General features: G+C 37.0%; 1 protein-coding gene across 2 annotated transcripts in view; it reads left to right on the plus strand.

The window, feature by feature from the left end:
• Positions 1 to 16,635, plus strand: part of Pkhd1l1 (PKHD1 like 1) — a 175,994-nt gene that overhangs the window by 119,863 nt on the left and 39,496 nt on the right. For both annotated transcript variants that reach the window (XM_087557314.1, NM_001034931.2), the window contains 11 exon segments: positions 341 to 459; positions 1,228 to 1,357; positions 3,137 to 3,310; positions 5,124 to 5,227; positions 7,109 to 7,238; positions 8,376 to 8,497; positions 8,897 to 8,987; positions 13,064 to 13,212; positions 13,300 to 13,422; positions 13,916 to 14,027; positions 14,108 to 14,224. In XM_087557314.1, coding sequence (XP_087413440.1) covers positions 341 to 459; positions 1,228 to 1,357; positions 3,137 to 3,310; positions 5,124 to 5,227; positions 7,109 to 7,238; positions 8,376 to 8,497; positions 8,897 to 8,987; positions 13,064 to 13,212; positions 13,300 to 13,422; positions 13,916 to 14,027; positions 14,108 to 14,224 — 1,371 coding nt within the window.

The following is a 16,635-nucleotide window of genomic DNA, read 5'->3' on the forward strand; positions in this document are numbered from 1 at the left end:
CAACAGACAAACACACCTTTATTTAGAATACTGCTCCCTACTATTAATTCAATTGAAATATAGTTAATCATTTATGTGAATCTGCATTAATTTCATTCTTATTATTTCCAACATAATGTTGTGGTAAGCCTCCTGACTTACGTTTCCTTTCGTGCCGGATTTACTATGGTCTAGATTCCTAAAAATAAGTCAAATTGCCAACACTTGCCCAGCCAACCTCAATTCATTCCATTCATTCTCGAATGTTACTAGCTTGCTGAAATACATCAGTAGATAGTCCCATTCTATACTAGTCCCTAACTCAGGACTGTGTGCAAGTAAGAATTCTTTTCTCCTTCAGGAGTGTTTGGTGAGCTGGACCTGCATGGACTTCCACATTCAGTTTATAAAACTAAACTGTTGGAAACTGCGGAGGCAGGTTCCAAAATCTTATCTCTGGTGGATGCTGTGGATTGGCAGGTAAAAAACAAAAATACGTTATAAAATGAATGTGAACTGTTTACTTGAAACAGTTTCTTCTCTGTTTTCTGTTTACTCCCTGTAATTAACAGTATGAGAACTGTATATCTTACAGTCAGCTTGCAAGGGATGACCTGATAACAAGTAGTTTAAAATTGTGATGTCCAATTCTTTGAACTATATAAATAGCATCATGGGCACCTTAGTTATAAAAGAAAAAATATGAAAATTGTTGGCTCTAAATATTTGTAAATTCTTGCAAAAAAAAGACAGTCAGTGGGGTTATTTTATATATATTTTACTTTTAGTTTGGTTACCTCATCACTTGTTAGTTTTGATGTTAGATACTTAACACTTAGGAAAAGAATAAACTTTGAAACACAGTGACCTTAAGTAATGCCTATACTAAATGAGAGAACAGTGGGATATAAATAGTAACTTTATAATTTAGCCTTTTTTACATTTAGTTTATTCATTACTATTTGTTTCTGTGTGGAGGTGGTTGAGGGTAGAGGACATGGCATACATGTGTTTGTGGCATGGAGTTTTGTATATGCATCATGGTACATGGATGAACATCATACTCTAAAATTCTCAACATCAACAAGGCATATTTATTGTTAGAGACCTGGATGGATAGTTTATTATTTCCGGTAGTACCCTGACTGCTTCTAAGACAAAAATGTAGAATCATTTAATGATTGCTACTAAGGACCATAGACTTACTTTTCAAATTACTCTTGCATTTGGCCCTTGAATTTTCCTAAGGAGGGAGAAGATATTGTGATAACTACCACGAGCTATGATTTACATCAGACGGAGATCAGAAGGATTGCTAAAGTCCTACATGGGCGCAAAGTTCTCATCCTCAATGATAGCCTTTCCTACACGCACCTTGGTAAGTGGCTGCTCTCTAACCAAGAGGATATATAATTAAAGTGTCTGGAAATAGTCATATTTTAGTTATGTACCCTGTAATTATAATTGTTTGATTAAACTTCACAAATATTTTGCCAGAATTGTTGCTTTTGGTATCAGTGGACTCTACTGTTTATATCTTGCCATCCAATATCCTTCGCTCTAAATATTCTTCATCCATTCACCCATTCAGCAAATATTCAATGAAGAGCATTTGTATAACATTCTGTAGAGTATGTCCCTGCCTTTTTCTTTTCTAAGTTTCCAAGGAATCCTTGGTATATCATGGTATTATAAAAACTTTTATCCAGAGGTTGGAGAGATGGCTCAGTAGTTAAGGTCACTTTCCAGAATTCTGGGTTGCAATTCCCTATAGCCACACAGTGACTCATAACCACCTATAACTCCAGTTTCAGTTGACCTAACACCCTCTTCTGGCCCCTGAATGCACAGAGACATGCATGTGGTACTCAGACATACATGCAAACAAAACACCATAAACATACCATAAAAAACAAGACAAGATAAAAATTGTGTCAGATACAGAACTACATATTTTTTTTTCTTTTTTTTTTTTTATCTTTTATTTTTTTTTGATTTTTTTTTTTTATTAACTTGAGTATTTCTTATATACATTTCGAGTGTTATTCCCTTTCCCGGTTTCCGGGCAAACATCCCCCTCCCCCCTCCCCTTCCTTATGGGTGTTCCCCTCCCAACCCTCCCCCCATTGCCGCCCTCCCCCCATAGACTAGTTCACTGGGGGTTCAGTCTTAGCAGGACCCAGGGCTTCCCCTTCCACTGGTGCTCTTACTAGGATATTCATTGCTACCTATGGGGTCAGAGTCCAGGGTCAGTCCATGTATACAGAATTCTGGTTCATATGCAACATGCATATGAAAGCAGAGCCAGCCAGAGCTGGGAAAAATAATATGTATTCCTTGAAAATTCTACTCAGAGCCTAGGCTAACATTCTTTAAATAACTCTGTGTTTCCTCGCTGAATAAAATTAAAACTAGCATTTCAATAATGTTTTCATGTATAATTTGATATAATTGCAAACTATCTCCAAAAAGTATTAAGCAGTACCTCTTATTTAAAATAATCTTAAGCACTGTCTGTTCCTATTTTTCTTACTTTCATTTGCATGTATTCATTGTGCATGGTATGTAATATATAAGGATGTTTTCATACAAGTATATAATGTACTTTGACTCTAGTCCTCCCATTCTATCTTAAGATATTCACTATTCATAAGAGTTAAGCCCTTAACCAAGCCTTTATATTCATCAGCAATGGAATGGATAAGGAAAAAATATGTAATATATGTTAAAAGTTTTAGGCCATAAAGAGGAACAAAGTTATGTTTTCAGGAACACCAATTTAATTGGAAACAGACATATTGACTGAATTAAGTTAGTCTCAGGAAAAGCAGTATCAGACTTTTTTTCACATTGTGCTTCATAGATTTTATAAAAGTATAAAACTGTTTAAAAGGGTGGGAAGCAATAGCTCCTTAATTTCTACCTTTTCTAATTAATCTTTTATTTTAAAGAGGTGATATATATTGGATGGATTAGTATCTAAATAAAACAAAATCTTGATTTCAGTTTGCCATTTATCTCTGCTTAAGCAATATATCTAGTCACTTTATACATCGATGTCAACATCTGACCTGTTAAATGTCACCTTCCATATTGTAAAGAAACTAATACATAAATATTTCCTAACATTGACAATTACCCATTTGTCTGGCTGCAGCTGAAAGACAGTGGATCCCTGAAACAAGTCAGAGCTACACGTTATCAGCTGATGTCGGGATACTGAGTAGGAACATCAAAATAGTTGGTGAAGATTACTCAGTTTGGTCCAAGGACTCTTTTGGTGCACGGATCCTAGTTGGCTCATTCACTGGAAACATGATGACATTTAAGGGTTAGTATAAGTTCAGTCCATGTTTTCCCAAGTGACACATGACATAGTCTCCTGTACTTATAATTCTCACATCTCCATAGGAACACACAGAAAAATAGAGCTTCAAGTGTGATTACATATTCTGCGTGTTACTCTCTGAAGTGTAACATTATGAACTATTTATTTCATCTTCATAGACAGTAAAAATGACTACGCCTGAAATGGAGCTAAATGTCAGCCAGACTTTTCACTAGTCAAACAGAAATTATTTCATAACATCTACTGTGTTTAAGGAAAACTTCAAATACACCAAATGCAGAGAAAAGCAATGTAGTAAATTTCAATGTCATCCTCATCTCTATCAATGTACCAATTCTATCCAATCTTGTTTTATCTGGTACTATTTTAACTCTGTCATTCCCTCCTCATTGTAATCTAGAAAGTGTTTCTTTTTAAACTTTATTAAGCCTTATGGTCTTGAAGAAGAGTCCTACAGTAAATGCAAAAAAAAAAAATCTTTGATTCTCATCTCATACAGACTATTGAATGATTCTCCAGATAATCTACTGTGTGTGTATTTCCTTGTATGTGAGTGTGTCCATCTGTCTGTCTGTCTGTATCTGTGTATCTGTGTGTGAGTGCACACATGTGTGCATGGGCATGCCCACACAGGCATGCTCATGTGTGTTCAGACACAGGTTCATGCATGTGCATATGTTGGCCAGAGTTCAACATCAGGTATTTCCCTCAACTGTTCTCCAACTTATTTTTTGAGACCAGGTCTCTGAACCTTGGGTAAGACTATTTGGCTGGTGATCCTCAAGGATCCTCTTGTCTCACCTCTCCAGCAGAGGAACTATCAAACACAGAACCCACGCATGACTTTTTAGATGTGCTCCGGGGGGGGGGGGTTGTTAGAAATCAGGACTTCATGTGTCGTGTCCAGAATTTTATTTTCTGAGTCATCTCCAGCCTAACAAGAACTTTGTTTTGTTATTAGTTACCTATACGAACCATACATTTAAACATATTTATTATGCTCTAATCTACTGTGATTATTTCATTGATACTCAAATGCCCCATTATCTATCTTAGTAGCCTTTCCATTTTGAGTCATAAATTCTTTACAAATGAATTAATATTTTTGAGTCTTCATTCTTCAATATCCAAATATTTATTGTAATATTTTCTGTAATTAAGGGTCAATCATTTCTGTAAGTAACCCTGGCTATGGTCCAGGGAGTCCTAATGAATCTAATCAGTTTCGAGGACATCTGGAACTTTCAGAACTTGGCACAAAGTAATCTCTTATAGATCATTATTACTGTGATTGCTGATTTACAATACCATCTCTTGCCCCTCAGTGATACTATGACAAACTGACTGACAGAGGAGTGGCAATGCACATTCTGAGAGTTTCTGAAATAGAATTCTCATAAGAAAAGCTCTTCATAGCAACAAGATTGAAACATCAGATAAATTATATCCATGCCTTAGGTACTTTCTTAGCAAGGCAATATTATGCTAAAGGAGAAGAAAATTTGTTTTTTAGATATAATAAGTAAATAATACAAAAGAGAATCTTAGATATTGCAATGGTTTGCAATCTTCCAAAGACTTTTTATATATTTTAGATAAATGTTAAATTTATATAATTTAAATCTTATAACTTTATGGGGAAAAGAAGCTATTGGAGATAAAATCTAAGAGCAAAAAGACTAAGAAATATTGTTTCATTTGAAGTAAAGGAGCAAAGAGAAATAAGGTTCCCATGAAGAATTTGAGTAGTTTTATTCATTTTAGGATATTTTCTTTTAATCATCTACTCCCTTAGGAAATGCAAGAATCAGTAATGTGGAATTTTATCACAGTGGTCAAGAAGGCTACAGAGATAGTACAGATCCAAGATACGCTGTGACATTTCTTAACCTGGGACAGGTTTGTGCTTTACTTTTACCTATGTTCCAAATAAAATATCTTTTGTGCATAAAAAACCTTTGTTCTAAAAAGAACCTGCAAATTGGAGGCTGGGGAGTTGGCTCATCATTTTAGAGCACTTCCAAAGGACCTGGGTCAATTTCCAGAACTCACATGGCAGCTCCTAACTATCTGTAACTCCAGTTTCAGAGAATCTGAAACCCTTATACAGATACTCATGCAGGCAAAACACCAACACATATGAAATAAAAGGAAATACATTATTATTTTTTAAATCCCTGAAAATAAAGTAAATCAAACAGCTAAAGGTTACAAAAGTTCCTTAAGCAAACCTATATATCAGGCTTAAAGTAGAAAATCAACTAGCTTTATAGCCTCTTTCTTAACGCATATATCCTTTACTTGCATTGCTTAACCTATGACAGGTTTGTGTTTTAATTTTAATATATGCTCAAATTATAAGACCTGCATTTTAAATATTACTTGACCACATACCTGTCTCTTCAGGTAGGAAAATGTATCTTCTAATACAAGGAAATGTCCCCAGCTCTGTTGCACATCAACTTGAATAGACTCACGGTAGCATTATTTCTTTTATTTACGATCAATAAAACCATAGGAAAAGCAATAGAATTGAATGGTGCGTGTTATGGCACATGAAGTCAGAGGACAGCTCTGGGACTCAGTCCTTTCCTTATACCATGTTGACTCTGGGGACGGAACTCAGGCTGTCAGTCTTGGTGGACAGCACACATACCTGCTGCACTGTATCACGGGTCAACTTTACTTTTCAGTCACTAAGAATAACTTTTTCTAAATGAGTGTTGCTTATGTGTTTCAAAAGACAAGCAGACCTTAATATCTGCATTTATATTTCCAGCAAAAAATGGGAAGTAATTATGCTAAGAAGGCTGGAGAGCTAAGAGACATTGGAAAGAACATAATTTTTAGGTGAAATAAAACTTATGTTTTGGAGGTTGAGGTTGAAACCTCTTGAGCCTGTAATATGGCTCAGCAGGTATATGTACTTTCCACTAAAACTGACAACATGAGTTCAATCCCCAGGACATACTTAGAGGAAGGAATAAACTGACTTCCAAAAGCTGTTCTCTGACTTTCATACATGTGCTATAACATAGACACACACACACACACACACACACACACACACACACACACACGTGCATATGCACACAAATAAGGGAGGAGAGAGTAAATAAATAAATACAAAGGAAGTTTTTAAACTTAATACTTCTGACTTATTCACTGACTCATGTGGATTAGGCTCCTTACCTGGAGTGTTATTATTTAGGTCGGGAGGTAGGGTGTTCAGTTCTTTCATTTGTTTGTTTTGTTTTGTTTTGTTTTGTTTTTTTGATAGAGGGTGTGTGTGTGTGTGTGTGTGTGTGTGTGTGTGTGTGTGTGTGTGACCTTGGCTGTCTTAGCTTTTTAAAACTCACTCTGTAGACAAAGGTAGCCTCAAACTCAGAGATCTGCTGGCCTCTACCTCCTAAGTTCTGGGATTAAAGGTCTGTGTCACCACTGCCAACTAATTGTTCAAATTTTAAAAATCACTTCTAAAAATTAAGCACCTTTATGACTATCTTCTTAAAGGTGATAATAGAAATATAAACACACAGAAAAACCCTTGAAAAAATTTAATCTCAATATGCCCATATGCTTTTTTTACTTTATTTAGTCATAAACTCACAACATGGAAATCTTCTGTAATTAAAAGGGTATAAGAAAATCATCTCTTTTAAGAAATAATATGTGTATATGAGTAAGGCTTATTTATTAAAATCACTTAATTAAAATTTTTCTTTAAACGTATTTAAATTTTATTACTGAAAATGTTCATCTAATCCAAATGTTCCCTAGATCCAAGATCATGGCTTGTCTTATGTTCGAGGCTGTGCGTTTCATCATGGCTTCTCCCCAGCAATTGGTGTGTTTGGGACCAATGGGGTAGACATAGATGACAACATCATCTACTTTACAGTAGGAGAAGGTAACATGGCAATATAGTGGGTCACATAGTGCATCCTTGGAAGTAATCTTCCTGAGAAATCTAAGACAATGCTATTTAGTTGACCTTTAAGTAAGGGTGGGAGTGGTCGGTCTGTGCTGTCCAATAAGATAATCACTAAGTCACATGTGCTTAATAAACTTCTGAATTGTGGCTCATGCAACTGTGGAGCTGAATTTGTATTTTGATTTTGTTACTAAATTTAATTTCCATTCAAATAGCCACCCACCTGTGGCTGTAGTATCAAACAACATAGAGCTGACTCTAACATGAGTTGTCTAATCTCTAATCTTTTCGATTACTATGATGTAGGCTAGAAAGAAGCTTCAGTGATTAAAAGCAATCGTTACTTTTCCAGAGAGCCCTGGGATTCCTAGAACCAACATGGTGGCTCACAAACATCCAGATCCAAGAGATCTGATACCCTCCTCTGACTTCTGCAGGCACCAGACCTATGTATGTGGTGCATATCCATACATACAGACAAAACACTCACAAACATAAAAACGAGTAATCTAAAATTTTTAATTATTATGACTTTATGATACACTTTAAATGTGCTTATTATCCTATGTGTATGAAAGAAGGCATCCATTCTATATCATGCATGTGGAGGTCAGAGGACAACTTTATGAAGTCTGTTTGCTCTCTCTATTACTATGTGGGTTCCAAGAATGGAAGTTAGGTAGTCAGGCTTTGAGGCCAGCAACCTTACCCACTGAACCAGAGTCTGCTGAATTGCTGTGACTTTTAAAATACTCCTTGCTTGTCAATCAGAAACAGTATCCACTAGTAAGGTCATTTTAATAAAAAATTATATACAATATGAGTATGTTTTATCACTTCTACCATACGAAGTATACTACAAAGTCATTCAATGTATACAAATGCTGTGTATATATTTATTAAAATCTGAGGTGAAACAACTAATGTAACAAGTGTCTAGAACATTCTAATTTAGCTTGTCCTCTACAAGAGAAAGTCCACTACCAAAAGGTTCAGGGCACCTTTTCAAGTCTCATGCTGGAAAAAAAATTACTTTGCAGAAACAATGAAAGACATCATCTATAGTATCAGTTACAAAATGAATGTATCTTTTGCTGTCTTTTTTGAAAACAGGTATAAGAATATGGGGGGATGCCAACAGAGTACGTGGAAATTTGGTCACCCTTTCAGTTTGGCCAGGAACCTACCAGAACAGAAAAGACTTGAGTTCGACACTTTGGCACGCAGCAATTGAGGTAGGGAGAACACCTTCATAATTTTAAATAAGTATAACATCAACATCAATTCTGTGAAAGTTGAAACTCTCAAATTTGAATTAGATTTCTTTCTTAGATATTGATATCCGATAAAACAAAGTAGTTGAAGAAGTTAATGAACATTAAAAAAAATACTTAATATGGGACTAGAGCTTTAACTTAGTGGTACAGAACTAGCATATAAAGCACAGAGTACAATTTCCAGCACCTCAAAAGGAAAAACATGCTGTGGTTTGTATATATTTGTAATGTATATTTGAAGGGGATAAGCTATTATAATTAAAGCAAAATAATGATTTTCTTATTGTCAAACACTTACATTGCTTGCATAAGTGTGTAGTAGACTAACCCCGAGCATTTTGTTTGTTCCTGTGCCAGATAAACAGAGGGACCAATACAGTCTTACAAAACAACATAGTTGCTGGATTTGGAAGAGTAGGATACCGCATTGATGGTGAACCATGCTCGAGTGAGTCCTTTCGCATAGAGCTGCCACAACTACTGAGAAACTTGTCCATGTCATGAAAATCAGTGACTATCATTTGTCATTCGGATGTGTATTATCTCCTCCTTTTAAAGTCAAACACAAGGGACATGGTTTCAAAACCTTCCAGTCTGGCAGATAGATCCACTTGATGGGGGGTGGGGACAAGGGAACTAGAGATACACGCAGGAGCTTGTGATCCCTGGGCAAGCGCTCTATCACTGAATTATACCTATAACCTTCAGGCCCACTTTTAAGAAAGCTTCCTCTTTCTAATGTTATCATCCCCAAATTCCAATGGCTGGTTCAATTCTTTTTTTTTTTTTTTTGGTTCTTTTTTTCGGAGCTGGGGACCGAACCCAGGGCCTTGTGCTTCCTAGGCAAGCGCTCTACCACTGAGCTAAATCCCCAACCCCTGGCTGGTTCAATTCTTGATTCAGTGGGTATTAGAAGAGTGAGAACCTTGTCCCACTTCAGCTTTATTCAAACCAGCGTCTCTATACATGTAATAAATGCCTCCTGATCTAGAACAAATGTCTAATAATTACATATTAAAAGTCACATATATGAAAAATTCAAAGGGCATAGTCTTCATATACACTGCTTCCTTGCATTCATGAAAAATCAAGAACTAATCAAATACTTATTCTTTTGATGAACTTGTGAGAACTCAGGAACATTTACATATTTCTGATTAAAAATGCCCTCTGCATAAGAGATTTGACAATGTCTACTAACATCAGGTGTTAATCTACTTGGAGTATCCATTCCTGGAAACACAGCTAATAATTGTCTTTCCACCTGTAAAGATGGCTTGTACAGAGCCATGCCTAAACCTCCTGGAGAAGGTCTTTTCTCTTCCAGCCCCTCTGTATTCTCACAGAACCAAACTGGATATCTGCCCCATCCTGGGCTCACAGACTGAGGACCTGTGGACCACCGTTCCCAACTGCCCGCAGTCCCCAGCAGTCTGGGTATATAGGAGATTGGGAACCACAGCATCTGTCCCAGACCTCGATGTTTCTCACCTTGGAAAACAATGGCTGGGATCCCCATCACAAACTCTGTTCTACCACCCCTGAGATGCTTGCCGGCAGCGCTCTATGCTCAGGCACCCCTACAAGCTAGGCATGCAGTCCTACAAGACAACTTGTGTTCCTTAATAGTTAGATATGTAGAAAAAGGACAAACATTAGAACACAAACAACTTTGAAAATAAGCTGAAAATGATGAAGAAATTTTCAGGATGTTTCAGGAGTGTGCAAGGTGCCGAACGATATAGACAAATTTTTGGTTATTGTTTGGGTATAGTGTTTTGTGAAGGAAAGAAAATGAAAATGAGTATGGTATTTTAATTTACATAGACAACTCTCTTTGCTCCTCTCTTTGTCCTCTTGCTCTTCCCCTCTTCCCTTTTGTCCCTTTTCTTCCCATTGCCCTCCCAACTTCTCTCCACATGCTCATGGCCGGCCTTTACTCTCCTCTTCTACCTTTCTTCTCTAATTAAACCTCTCCACGAGGGAAAAAATTTACATAGACAAACTTTGTACTACACAAACAAGGAAAATTTATGGAAGGTGTAAACATGGGAGTGGTATGACATGGCATTCATTATTACATAGTTTTCTACTTCCTTTATGTTTTAAGGATGTACATAAATTATTGCCAGATCATAAAGGAAAATAAGAGTTGGGAAATTATAGGGGAAAACACTTGCCTCACAAGCATGAGGATCAGAGTCCAGATTCCCAGTGTCCACAGACAGGAGATGCTATAAGAAAGATAGTTAACTAATCTACCAAAATTAGCAAGCTGTGCAGTCAAGTGAGAGATCTTGCCTCAATATATTGTGAAGAGTGATGAAGGAAGAGAGTCAGTGTCACCCACTGGCCTCCACACACATACACATATGCTCCCAGGCACTCACACATCCACCTACACAGGGAAATGTTCACACACACACACACACACACACACACACACACACACACACACACAAGTGCACATGAGAGAGGGAGAAAGAGACACAGACAGACACACAGAGGAGGGCAAGTTTCTGCTTGAACTTAAGGAAACTTAAAGAATATTTCAAAAATGGGACTTTATCTGAAAATTTTGTATTCCTTTAGTGTTGCTTTTGTTTCACTGGAGCACCATCTATCACAGCTTTAAGAAGAAATTATGTATTTACCATAAGGCCCAGCTCCTCTGCTAATATTCTAGTTAATGAGCTATTTATTCTTAATATTATAGAAATCATTTTCATCTATTCAAAAACAATTTCATTCAAGCTGGTTTTTTATTGTCCAAAATATACTTTGAGGAAATAAACAACTTTATCAAAAGATAAACTAATTCCTGATATACGGTTTAATTAGCTTCAAGCAGCATTTCTTTGACATGTGAAAAAAATAAATCTATAGTTTTATAAAACTTCTATAAGCTTTTTCTTATAGCTTTTTCATAAAATCAAAATATAATCCCTGGGTTTAAATATTTACTAATAGAGTATAATGATGCATAAATATATTTTTCACTGATTGTTGGTATTACTAAATAAGAATGTTTCTAGTCTCCAACCTGCTCTTACAGAAAGCTCAGGTTCTATTCCTACTCCCTCACAACTATTTGTCACTCCAGTTTCAGAGCATCTGCGACCTTCTTCTGGTTGCTGTGGACACCAGGTTCACAAGTGATATATAGATAAACAGAGAAAACAACCACATAAAGTAAAACAAAAATTTCAGATGACAGCAATTTTCAAAACTTAAAAAGGTTTTCTTTGTTATATTTATATCAATAGATATATAAAACATCAAAGATGACAAGGTGTTTAAGTTCATAGAATATTTGTCAGTTTGTCCAGTCCTTCCCAGACACTTACTGCAGAATTTGGTGGCCTATATGGCTCTGAAGAAAGGGCTATCTCTTCCAAGGGATTTCATTATATAAAAAAGAAACAACCAAAATTTAATAGATTCTTTTGGGGAAACAAACTCAAGCCAAACTCAGAAAGACTAGAAATAAATGATAAAATTCAAAAGATTAGGAAGAAGGAAAGTGAATGGAAGATGGAGGAATTCGTTATGGGCAGACCTCGATGAGCTACTATCTTAAGCTCACGTTAGAGAGGATGCTGCTTGAGTACATATAATGTTTCCAATGTACTTAGGCCATTGATCCAATTTGGACTTAACTAAGACTTCCATTAAAATCTTCAACTATATAGTACATCAATAGTAACCATAGTAATTTTTTGATTGAGAGAATTTATAAGCTATCTTATTTGATTTATTTAGTTTGATTTTAAGATAACTCTGAATTAGAGATTAAAACTGTTTACATACATGGAATCTGGGTTTTTAAGAGATAAAACCCCTTTCCCAAGGTCATATATATATAATATATATATATATATATATATCTTATACACACACACACACACATAACATTTAAGGAACACTAATGGAAGTGGATTGAAGTGTTATTTTGAATCAGATATTCAGTAACAGCCTTTTAAGAAACTGACTCTTGGGGTTGGGGATTTAGCTCAGTGGTAGAGCGTTTGCCTAGCAAGCGCAAGGCCCTGGGTTCGGTCCCCAGCTCTGGAAAAAAAAAAGAAAAGAAAAGGAAAGAAACTGACTCTTGAAAATTATGTGTTGAGAAAAGGGCAGTAACAAAGAGATAAGGATGGAGGTGAAATTTATACAATGTAAATCACTGTATTTTAAGCTTACACTTGTCTTCATCTAAACTTCACGGTCACTTAAACAAAGTCTATGCTTGTTGTAAATTGATACCTATATTAAGGAGTTCATAGTATAAGTGACCAAAATTTTTGTAAGTGGATACACAATTATTATAAGTGATAAAAGGCAAGTTAAGCAAAAATAATGCCAAGCAAAGAGAACCATGAATAATGATCCATTAAAGCACTACCAAATTAAAACTTTTACATTGGAAAAATATAGAAAAATAGTAGTGTATTTAACTGGTAGTGATGACTAAAACTATAAAACATTCCTTGTAATTTTGTACCTGGTTTCATATTTTCTTCCAAGGTCAGGCTAATCCCATGGAAAACTGGTTTAACAATGAAGCCCATGGGGGTCTGTATGGTATCTACATGAACCAAGATGGCCTTCCTGGTTGTTCCCTTATACAAGGATTTACCATTTGGGCATGCTGGGATTATGGAATTTATTTTCAGGTAAATGTGATGGAAAATGGTGATGGCTTGTTTTCTTTTCTCTTATGCTTGCCCTTAGCACTATATAAACTACTCCTTGTATTACAGACCATGGAGAGTGTGCACATCTACAACGTGACCCTAGTAAACAACGGGATGGCCATCTTTTCAATGATCTACATGCCATCTTCTGTGTCCCACAAAGTTTCCAGTAAAACAGTAAGAATTAAGGTAAGAATGCAAAGAAATGGTGACAGTGAGGATAGTAAAACTGTTGAATGTCTAATTAGAATAATGTCCTTGGTGTCTCTTTGAGATCATGTGACCACCCTCTCCTTACCTCTGCCTTCTGTTCTCACCTCTTCTTCCCAACACCATCTGCGACAGTTCACTGCTAATTCATCGTCTCCACCAAGGTTTTTCTGAAGCAACAGAGATGCTGGTAACACTGTCTCCATTTTGTATTTCTTCTCTTGATGGAAATGTCTGTGTTTCTATCATCGCAAAAACAGAGTTTTTCATTTAATCTTTCTTGCCCCTTTTATGTGAGACTCATTCCTATTGACTCCATTAGTCTCAACATTTTCTTTCTTGATCTTTGTTTAATGAGCAGTCTACTTCTAAGTGTTTTAGTTTGCTTTTTCTTACCATAGTTCACTGTGGCCATGTTTTTCTTTTAGGAAGAGTGAATATTAACACTGTATTTTTTGGCTGTTTTTGGTAGAACTCATTGATTGTTGGAAGTAGCCCTGAGTTTAACTGCTCTGACATCTTAACTAATGACAGTCCTGATGTAGAACTCACTTCTGCACATCGAAGTTCTAGGCCCCCATCAGGTAAAAACTGGGAATCTTAGTGTTGATTTTGATGTGTCTGGATATGTAATTTCTGCTAATTTGTTTCTTGCTATTGAAAGGTGGAAGAAGTGGGATTTGCTGGCCAACATTTGCTTCAGCTCATAACATGGCACCGCGAAAGCCTCATGCTGGAATCATGAGTTACAATGCCATCAGTGGCCTTTTGGATGTCTCAGGCAAGTTTATACACAGTCTTTCACAAATGTACTCAGTGTTTCTAGGAATCTATAAAGGTCCTACTAGTTAATAATGCTTCATTGTCAGTGTAATGTATCTCAGTCGATTTTTATAGTAACCTGTGGGATATAATTTAATAGGACAATAAAATAAATTTCATTTCAAAATATATTTCGAGAATGGCTCCCTAGTGAAGTTGACACATGTAGGTGTGTGTTCTACATTTGGAAAGGGAATGAACACTAGTCTGTGGGTATGGAGGAGGGCACATCACATGTGAAGTCAGAGCGGGGTGCTCCTCAGGCTCCTTCATTCACTGTCTCAGTGCCTTGAGATATGGAAACTCACTGTTTTGGCTAAGCAGCTAACTAACAAGTTCACAAGTCCTGCTTGCATCTGACCTTGCAAGACATGAACAGCTATGTGTGGCCACTTGCATGGACTCTAAGGATTCAAACTGAGGTTTTCATACTTTCAGACCAACCAATTGTACCCCTGAGCCATCTCCAGAGACCTCTATAATGTTTTTATAAATTAGTCTATTTAATTACATCTCAAATGCTGCCCCCTGCTGTCTCTCCCCTCATTCCTCCTCCCCTTCACCTTTGAGATGGTGCTGCTCCCTGGATATCTCCCAATCCTAGGGCCTTCGGATCTCTTCAGGATTAGGCCTCTCCTACTAAAGGTAGACAAGGCGGTCTTCTATTATATATGTGCCTAGGACCTTGGACCAGTCCAACCAGACCAGCTTTTTGGTTGGTGGCTCAGTCTCCAGGAGCTTCCAGGGATCTGAATTAGCTGGCACTGTTGGTCTTCCTGTAGGGGTTGCCAACCCCTTCAGTTCCTTCTACCCTTGCCCTAACTCTTCCACAGAGTTGGTATCTGCATCTGATTCAGTCAGCTTCAGGGTAGAGCTTCTCAGAGGTCAGTGATGCTAGGCTCTTGTCTGCAAGCACAACATAGCATCAGTAATAGTGTCAGAAATTGGTGCTACACCCCACAGTCCACGAAGTGGAAAGGAAATCAAGTTGGGCCAGTCACGCATTGGTCATTGTTTCAGTCTCTGCTCCATTTATATTCCTGCATTTCTTTTAGACAGGAGAAATTTTGGGTTGAAACTTTGGTAGGTGGGTTGGTGTCCACATCTCTCCACTGGGGTCCTTTCTGGTTACTGGAAGTGGTCTCTTAGGTTCCATATCCCCACTGTTGAGCATTTCGGCTAAGGTTACCTACATCCTGTGAGCCTTCCTCATCCAAGGTCTCTGGGACTTCTTAGAGACCTCTCCAGACCTCAACAGCAGCAAATAGTTATTTCCATTCATTCTCTTGAACCTCTGGACCTTTTCCTGCCTCTCCCAATCCCTGATCCTGTCCCCTATTCCACTACCGCTCTCTGATCTAGGTACTTCCCTTCCTCCCTCTGCCTTCCATGAATATTCTGATTGCCCCTCTAAGTAGAATTTAAGCTTGGACCAACCTTCTTGTTTAACTTCTTTGGGTCTGAGGGTATATCATGAGTATCCTGTATTGTATGACTACTATCTACTTATGAGTGAGTATATACTGTTTATATCCTATTTGGTCTGAGTTTTCTCACTCAGGATATTTTCTAGTTCTATCCATTTGCCTGAAAAATTCATGATGTTCCTGTTTTTAAAAGCTGAATAGTATTCCATTGTGTACATGAAACACATTTTCTGCATACATTCTTCAGTTGAGAGACATCTGTTTTGCTTCCAGTTTCTGGCTATTATGAATAAGGCAACTATGAACAAAGTGGAGCACTTGTCCTTGTTATGTATGTTGGAGCATCTTTTGAGCCCAACATATATAGCTGGGTCTTCAGGTAGAACTATTTCCAGTTTTCAAAGAAACCATGGTTTGATTTCCAGAGTGGTTGTACAAGTTTGCAATCCCTCCAGCTATGTAGGAGTGTTCCCCTTTCTCCACATCCTCGCCAGCATCTTTTGTCACTTGAGTTTTTGATCTTGACTATTCTGATTGGTGTAAGGTGGAATCTCAGGGTCAATTTGATTTGGATTTCCTTGATGAATAAGGATGTTGAACATTTCTTTAAGTGCTTCTCGGCCATTCAAGATTCCTCTGTTGAGAACTTTTTTGTTTAGCTCTGTTCTACATTTTTAATTGGGATTTTGGGTTTTTTCAAGTCTATCTTCATGGGTTCTTTATATGTTTTAGATATTAGCCCTCTCTTTGATGTAGGGTTAGTGAAGATCTTTTGCCAATCTGTAGGATAGCTACCATTTTGTCCTGTTGACAGTGTCCTTTGCCTTACAGAAGCTTTTCAGTTTTATGAGGTCCCATTTATCAATTGTTGATCTTAGGGCCTAAGCTATGGGTGGACTCTTCAGGAAATTTTCACCTGTACCAATGCTTTCAGGGCATTTCT

The sequence above is a fragment of the Rattus norvegicus genome, chromosome 7, assembly GCF_021556685.1.
Source record: "Rattus norvegicus strain SHRSP/BbbUtx chromosome 7, alternate assembly SHRSP_T2T, whole genome shotgun sequence".
Lineage (NCBI taxonomy): Eukaryota > Metazoa > Chordata > Mammalia > Rodentia > Muridae > Rattus > Rattus norvegicus.